Here is a 9111-nt window from a genome sequence, read left to right on the forward strand (position 1 = left end):
AACAGAAGTTAGTCACAATAAAGAAAAAGAGAGAAAGACAAGAAGTGAATCCAAATGCAGAAGTTGATGGAAGACATGAACTGCTTAAGAAACGACTGAGGTCACAAGCACTACATGTCCGGCTTGGTCCAAAAAGCTGAGGAAGAATGAATTAGCACCTGCAACTAGCAAGCGCCAAGGTTCAAATCTAAAGTCTGCATGAAGAACCATTCAAGACTCAAGATCAAGCTTCAGAAGACTTATAGATAGGAATCTTGTAACTCGTAGTTGAAAGGCTTAGTTAGTCTTTTTCATTTGATTTTGATGTAATAACAGGACTGCGGACCGGAACCTCGGCGGAACGGCACCTCGACTGGCTCTCCACCTCGGTACTCCATCACCTCATTCACCTCTGAACTACACGTGACCTGATTCCTTTATAGCCAAGGATATGTAGGCAGCTCAAATACCAGGGCTCGGTCACATTCTCCTTCCTCTTAGTTTTTTTTGTCTCCTCAAATAAGGGTCGGGTCAAAAAACCTATCTAGTCGTTCTTTGTCTGAAAACACTTCGTATTTCCAGTCAAAGAGGGGCAGTTGTAGACATGTGATTTTTGACCCTCCCCAAGATTTTTTATATTTTAGCATGTAAATATTTAATGTAGGCCTAATATAGCTATTTCAACTATTTTTGACTTCTTTACTTTATTTTCGTCATACAAATAGAAAATTACAAAAAAATATTTTTAGCTTACGTATCTTTCCTAAATTTAAATAAAAATATACAAAAATAGTACCTTATTTTATTTTTACATAATCTTGAAAATACAAAAAATATGTTGCATTTGCATTTAGGATTTAATTTTGCATTTTTAAATTAGTTAGTAATTTATCTGCTTTACAAAAAATGGAAAAATCACAAAAAAAAATAGTTTAGTTTGTATTATTCAATTTTTAGATTTGAATTTTGTTGGTTTTCCTTTAATTTGGTATTTAATTAGTTGTAATAATTATTAGGGTTAATTTATTTAATTTTCTAGGATAATTTGGGGTTAGGAATTAATTTAGGTTTTATTTTAAAATAAAATAAAAAAAAATAAAAAAAGAGGTTTGTACCTACTTAAGAAGCTTCTAATAAGTGGTGGGGTTAGAAATACACTAAATGTTTAAATGGAAATAATTAAAAATGAAAAAGGTGATTTGTAATGGAAAATGCACTAACTTGGTGCCTATTTAGTGATTGAAGAGCTGAAAAACAAAGAAGGAGGCCTGGGCTGGAAAAAAATTAGAAAAAGACTGTGAAAAGGAATGAAAAAAAAACGGCGCAGCTTTTCACGACACGACCCCCCCACCCCCTAGATTTCATCTTCTTCCACACACCCATGGCAACAAAACCCTAAAACACCAAAAACACTCCCTAGCAGCCATTTTTGGATCTTCAGAACAAACACCTTAAGCTTCATCTTCTTCAGATAAGGAGCAGCCAACTTCCATGGTTTCTTAACAGATAACACACAAACACAGCCTTCCATCGTCCAAACAACATCCCTTTATCTTCTTCTCTTCACACCCCATTGGCTTCTTCTTCTTTAACAGCGGCGAACTCGACGGAAATGTCGTAACACACCCACACGCACGAACAGTAGAGAGGACATGGAGCTGATAGCCGCAAAACACCCCAAATAGTCCATTTCCAAAACTGTTCCGGCGAGTTTCGAGGTCGTCGAAGAACGTAGTTCTGAGGTTTTCGGTTCGAGGTCTCAATTTTGCTTGCGGTTCCTATTTGACTTTGCCGTTGTTGTTTTGTTTGAATTTGGAAGATAAGGTCAGCTCCTATTTTCTAGCACTTTGATAATACTACTGTATCAGTGTTGATTTTCACAGCTAGTTTGGTTATTGTCGATTTTATATCCCTGTATTTGTTTGACGTAAAATATTTTATTATATTTGGTTAGTTGGAAACGTGAGTTTAAGTTGAACGCCTTCTGATTTATTTGAAGGTTGTTGAAGAAGTACATGATTTCCCTTTGAATTTAAAACTCATTATTTAGAAAGTAAACAACAAAAGCTATGGAAATTGTTAGCTAAAGTTGAAAAGTATTGTTATTTATATCATTGTGTACTTTTGATGTGTTTTAACGATGTGTTGTATGTAGTTGTCAAATTATTGCCTTTATTTATTAGATTAGCAGTTAACTTTTAAGATGCCTGAATGACGTGTTGTATCGTATATCTACTTGTGAAATGGCAATGTTTCATATTATTAAATCCTATAAATACTCTCACGATATTTTGTCAATAAAGAATTTAATATCTTTTGATCTCTTTTATTTTGGTTTCACCTGAACCTATGTCAAACAATTTTGATGTGCTTGTTTTCTGCACATATTGGAGCAAATGTTTATTTTAATAGTAATGTACTGCAGATGTATCCACAATAGTTCTTCTATTGAAGATGGTTTTCTACAATATATTTTGTTCATAATCCATGGCCCGCATATAATTAATTTCAATCCTTAAAAATCGAGGCGTGCCATTTAGTTGAATTTTTCATGGCCCCCGCAAACTTGAAAGTGCGTAGTTGCTTTAGGCGCGTTATTTTAATAATTTACCTTCCTAAACTCGGTGCGCATTTATGTGTGACCCAAATCCAAATCTCAACAACGTTAGATAAAATGTGTTGCGAACCACGGGTGTATTTATGTAGCGTGACTTACGATGTGTTTTAAATAACTTTGAATTTTTCCTGAAATATTAAAAGCTGCTAAAACAATAGCAGCTTTTGCTTTTGCTTTTTACTTTTTTTTTCTTTTTGATTTGGGTCCGTATGATTCATCCATTTTGAAAGATATGAAAAAAAAATATGTTAGAATAAGATTTTAATTTAATCCCAACAATTTATCTCATACTTTTGTTTTAGTAGCATCTTTGTTAATTAATTTCACATTGACTTAGCTTAATAACAATGAAGTTATCCTCAAAGGTTTAAAGTGTCAAAGTACATCCCTTTATTAGTAAATGATGTAAATAATAAATAGCACACTCTCTAGTTCGCCTTCACTTTCCGTAGTCATGCCTTACTCTAATTATATAAAAAAAATTAATTCATAAACAACGTAGTTTGCTTTAGGCACGATTGTTAATAGATTATCGTGGCTATGGGTACGATTCCCGTGACATAGTTATGATACCTAATTCCCAAATTCGGGGGTGCATTTCATGTGACCCGATCATAACAATTTCAAACAATAATAAAATAAACATGTCGCGAATCGCGAGTGCATTTCATGTAGCGTGATTCGCGGTATGTGCCAAAACGGCAAGTGTACGACAATCGTAACTTGTTAAAGAAATAATTCCATAAATCCTAAAAGCGGTTTAAAATAATTAAAAAGCGGTTATAAAAGTAAAAAATGCAATAAGTTTAAAACGTGTAACAAATCAGATAATTAGGCCAATTTTAATAGTTTAAGCGACCGTGCTAGAATCACGGAACTCGAGAATGCCTAACACCTTCTCCCGGGTTAACAGAATTCCTTACCCGGATTTCTATTTTCGCGGACTGTAATACAGAGTCAATCTTTTCCTCGATTCGGGATTTGAACCGGTGGCTTGGGACACCATAAAATTATCCCAAGTGGTGACTCTGAATCTTTAATTGAAATAATCCTGTTTCGATTGTCACTTAAATTGGAAAAAACTCTCTTATACCCTTTCGGGTGTAGGAAAAAGGAGGTGTGACAACTCAAAAGCATTTTTCCCCCTTCTAAGAACCTGTTTGTCCATAGATTATTTTTCCCTTTTTTCGGAGTTTGTCCATAAAAATTTGTAAGTTTTTGGAAATTTATTGAAAATAAATTTTTCACAAAAAACCTTTTTTCTCAATCATAAAACTGCAACATTTTTTCAAGTGAAATGTCCGGACATAATTTCAAATTTCAAATACCATTTTTCAACTTTAACTCCTTATTTTTTAAAATCAAAATTTTATGTCCAAACGCCTACTAAAAGCTTGGCCAAACAGGCTATAAGCACCCAATTGTATGATCGGCAAGGGTCTTGCCGATCATACAAAGAGGGTTAGTAATAATGATGTAATTTATGACAAAAATGATGAGATAATCAAACAAGTTGAAACAAACAATTAAAGGATTCTCAGTGTAAAAAGGAGACTCTTCCCCTTGCCAACTCTTAACAAGAAATTCAACAGTACGTCAAAATCCAGAACACATTTGTGTTTAGCTCTCCTCCCTTAAACTTTCCAGCCCCCATCTCCCAAAAATGTACAAAGCAAGAAATGACATCAGAAATGTGTTGCTTACAAAGAAAGAACATAAAAGTTGCATAATACTCACAGAAACAAAATTAAAATGGAAAATTTTGATGACTTGACATGAGAGGTTAACCAAAAAGAAAATAACTTCCCACTTAGTTGATGAATGATGAAGTCCCTTGAGGTCTCTATATGTCCATAAATGAGATCTCAAGGTGATTCATGATTTCCTCGGCAAATGGAGAGTTTACGCTCAAGTAAGATCGGTCAGCTCCACAGTCCAATCCCCATATCATAGTGCACAGATAAATTTACGATCAAAGAAGATTGATTTGAAGGTACAAAAGGGAGATTGAGCGACATCCAAATTTGATTAGTAGGCATAGGTAGGAATTATACCAAGTACTAATTGTGTTTATTGGCTAAAGATGGCCTCCACTCTATCCAACGACGCTTGTAGTCGTCCAGAATTCATATTGAACAGTGGTTCACCAGTACCTAAAGCCCTGCAAATGGATTCCAGAATTCATATTAGGCACACGCACCGTCAAGTTTCAGTCAGTTTTAATTCTTAAAGCACTTTATTGTCAGGGGGTAAGAACCCTAGTGATTTCCTACAAAGGACAGTCCAGTGCACTAAGCTCCAGCTACGTGCGAGGTCCGGGGAGGGGCCGGACCGCAAGGGTCTATTGCACACAGCCTTACCCTGCATTTCTGCAAGAGGCTGTTTCCATGGCTCGAACTTGTGACCTCCTGGTCACATGACAACAACTTTACCAGTTACGCCAAGGCTCCCCTTCAAGTGATTTCCTACAAAGTGAACGGCAAATGAGGATGAGAAAACTTGCCCAGTAACTTCTGGAAGAACATAATCTGCTTTCCATCCAAAACGGAAATCCACACCAGGACATAATCCAAGTGATGTTTTATTCCGGATGCTGGAAACACCATCTCCGCCGAAACAAGTAGTGAGCTTCCATTTCCAACCAGTTGCATGCAACTGAAAGCTATGGCCTACTCCAACCTGTATAGATTCAAATGGTTAACCTATAACGTTTCTGATGATAAGGGCTGAAGTAGGAAACAGTACAGTGTATAGGAAGGGGAAAAAAGTTCAAACCTGAAGATTCAGAAATTTTGTCACTGGGATTTTCTTGGAAAGAAGGCGCACTTCATGATGCAAAGGCTCGTATATGAACTTCCATCTCCGATCAGGGGCTAAAGGCTTTAAAACCAGCTTTGCCAGATACTCATTGTATGGGGAATTGTAAAACTAGCCAAGAGGAATTATAAAGGAAAAACTAGTTAAAACCAGAAATACAGAAATAGAAGCAAAGTTATAATGCTTGCACTCAATATTCTTCTGGGTGATTTCAGCAACAACTAGAACATTAATGGAGTAAAATCTTATAGTGCTTCTACAATTTAGACTTCAGTATTGTGTATTAACTTTTATCTTGAGGACATTATTGGCATAAAGCAGACCGCGTATCACTCAGCACCCACTGTACAACAGACTATAAGAAAATTATCTGTTCGATCATTAACATTAGCAAACAGGGAATGTTTACATAGATGATGATGGACAAGATATATTAAAGCTCCAAGTCCATTGTTGAGGTAGTATCAAGGACATGAAGATAAAAAATAACATGAAAATGGGGCTTTGCAGGACAAGATCCAGCTTTCACTGGTTGAAAATCGTTGGTAGAGGTCAGAAATGGTGGAGGCATTATCAAGTAAGTCGGTTATAAGTGTCGTACTCTCGCTGCCATCAGTATATCCACAACTAAATCTCCAGAAGGTATATACAAATCTAACCAATAACTAGCTTTCTGCTACCTCTGTTTGCAATAGTACGTTGCTCCGTCTCAACAACAAACCCAGTGAATTCCTACAAGTGGGGACTGGGGAGGGTGAGATGTACGCAGCCTTACCTTCACTCTGTAAGGTAGAGAGGTTGTTTCCGGAAGACCCCCGGCTAAAGAAAAGATAAAAAGAAGCAATGACAACAAGTATAAATAACAATAAGATAAAAAGAGGACTGAAACCAAAGTAGCAAATAAACGGTGGTAATAACAGTCTAAGAATAAATGGATAACAAACTAACACTAATGCTAACGAACAGAGGCAGACAAAGGGAGACGCTCGACTACCTACTAGCCTTCTACCCTAATCCCCGACCTCCACACCCTCCTATCAAGAGCCATGTCCTCAGTAAGCTCCAGCTGCGCCATATCGGCCTAATCACCTCTCCCCAAGAACGTTGCTCCATCTCTATCCAAGAAAAAGAGGATTCCCACTTGTAATAACTCATACTAACGAGTACAACTTTCCGAATTTAATTGAACGTAATCAAAAACGTCTTGAAACTTTGTAATACAATAGTCCCATTACACTAATAACAACGAAAGCATCAAAGCACTATATTCATATAATTGACCCAACTAGTTTGAGACTGAAATGTAGTTCATTGATTAAACACGTAAAGATAGATGGTCAGTGAGAAATTAGTACCTCCAAGTTAACACCAACTCGATAGCCCTCAATTTCTTTTCTGAACTTGAGAAAAATCTCTGAAGGCATCAGATTGACATTGTAAAGCTCATCCCATGATGTGGGTTCTTCGCCACTACGACTCGGACCACCTTCCTCCATTTTCAGACCCAAGAATCAATTCAAACTGCAATGGGTCAACAACCAAACGCCTCAAAATCAAATCTTTTCACATTAAGCTAAATTCATTATGTATTAATGCATACTTCTTCATCAAATTTAATGTCAGAAACAAGAATCAATTCAAATCGCAAAAGGGTCAACTCCTAAACACCTCAAAATGAAATCTTTACATATTAAAATGATTTCTTTATCTATTCTTCTATAAAAGATGATTTCTTTATCTATTCTTCTAAAAAAGATGATTTCTATCTCTATCAATTCATACTTGTTCATCAAATGTATTGCCAGAATCAATTCAAACTGCACAATGGGTCAACTGCCAAACACCTCAAAATCAAATATTTATGCATAAAAAGGATTTCTTTATATTTGAATCATACTTGTTCATCAAATTTATTGACAGGATTAATTCAAACTGCAAAATGGTCAACTTCCAAACACTTCAAAATCAAAATTTTACACATAAAAGTATTTCTTTCTATATTAATTGTTCATCAGATTTCATTGCCAAGAATCAAACTAAACAACAAATAGGCAACTGCCAAACTACCTCAACATCAAATCTTCACACATAAATTTTCCGTATTTATTCATAGTTCATCAAATTTTAAGGCCATAATTAATTCAAACAAAATGGACCAACTGCCAAACACCTCAAAAATCAAATTTTTACGCATTAAAAAGTTTTCCTTACGTATTAATTCATACTCGTTCATCAAATTTAATACCAGAATCAATAAAAATTGCAAATAGGTCAACGAGCAAACAACTTAAAATCAAACTTATATTCATACATACATAAATACACACAAACATACATATTCATCAAATTAATCAATTAAAATAGCAAATGGTCAACTGCCAAAACTACCTCAAAAATCAAATCTTCACATATAAAAATGATTTCTTTATACTGATTCATCAAATCTTGATGCTAGGATGGGTTCGTTGGGGGGGGGGGGGGGGGGTTAAGCGAATAGCTCGAAATGCAACAATTTCATACCTTGAAGATACTACAACTGGAACTGAACCTGAAGCAGTGTAAATTTAGTGAACAAATTTGCTGAATATTCTTTTGCTATTTGAGAGGAGACATGAGAACTTGACTGAAGAGATAGAGAAGCTTCTTGTTTTGGTTCCAGTGACAATATAGTTTTAATTTATTAGGAGGAAAAAAAATGGATAGAATAGCAAAAAATGAATAAATTAGCAAAAGGGCTATTTTGTCAATATAGAGATTTATTACACAAGTTATTAGTTTAGAAATTCAAAATTAGCCTGATTTACAACTGCAAGCTGAAAAATAGTCACTGTTTTAAAATTAATCGATATTTAGCCAATTTTTCATGCGTTAATAAAATTTGAACAAAAATATTCTAAGTTAAAATCCAAAAAAAAAATTAGCATAATATGTTGGAGTGCAAACTTTTTACATATGGAATTCAAGCATAATGTGTTGACTTCAATATATCCTGTATATGAATTTCAGCATAATATGATGGAGTTTGAACCTTTACAAGTTAAACTCCAGCATAATTTGTTACAAGTTCAATGACTTTGCAAACAATGACTATTTTTTAATTATAGTCCGAAGACTAACTAGCCCATGCTATTTTGATTTTAATATGTGATATCAAGTTAGTTAATAGTTATTATTTTTATCAGGTTATTAATTAATATTTAAAATAAAAAAAATTACTTGCATGATTATTCTATAAGTGATATAATTATATAAATACTTAAACTCTCTTTAGACTTACAACAGCTAGCTCCACATGATTTTTTATATATCCACATGTTAGAAGGTGCAAAATCACTGCAGGAGCTAGTCTTGAGTTCATGTCATATTATTTAGGGTATGAAATAGAATTTTGAAAGGAAAAGAAATTGAGCGCATATGTAAAACTACATTATTTACCCAAAGGACAAAGTAACTACAAAATTAAATAAAACAAGAAACAAAAACAAATGGAAAGTAGGTATAATATGATAATTGGACAATTTTATTCAAGGAGGAGGTCTATCCAAAATCAAGCCTGCATGGTTTTTCATACTTAGCAAGGTAATAAGTAACTTGAAGAACATCTATCTACAAACCAATTTCTTAATTGAACTGAAAATGCATAGAAAATACAACACTGAAACTGGGAAAACCCAAATGTTACAAGTGTATTTACATTC

At 34.6% G+C, this 9111-nt stretch overlaps 1 protein-coding gene across 1 annotated transcript; it reads right to left on the reverse strand.

Moving 5' to 3' along the window:
- Positions 1-4136: 4136 nt before the first annotated feature.
- Positions 4137-8064, reverse strand: LOC104217865 (uncharacterized). The gene is made up of 5 exons (XM_009768194.2): positions 7934-8064; positions 6769-6934; positions 5372-5524; positions 5100-5275; positions 4137-4757 (listed from the first exon to the last, which is right to left on the reverse strand). Exons 2-5 carry the CDS (start codon positions 6907-6909, stop codon positions 4667-4669), a joined length of 561 nt encoding a protein of 186 aa, XP_009766496.1. The 5' UTR covers positions 6910-6934; positions 7934-8064; the 3' UTR covers positions 4137-4666.
- Between the last annotated feature and the right edge of the window lie 1047 nt (positions 8065-9111).

Source organism: Nicotiana sylvestris, chromosome 6 (assembly GCF_000393655.2).
Source record: "Nicotiana sylvestris chromosome 6, ASM39365v2, whole genome shotgun sequence".
Taxonomy (NCBI): Eukaryota; Viridiplantae; Streptophyta; class Magnoliopsida; order Solanales; family Solanaceae; genus Nicotiana; species Nicotiana sylvestris.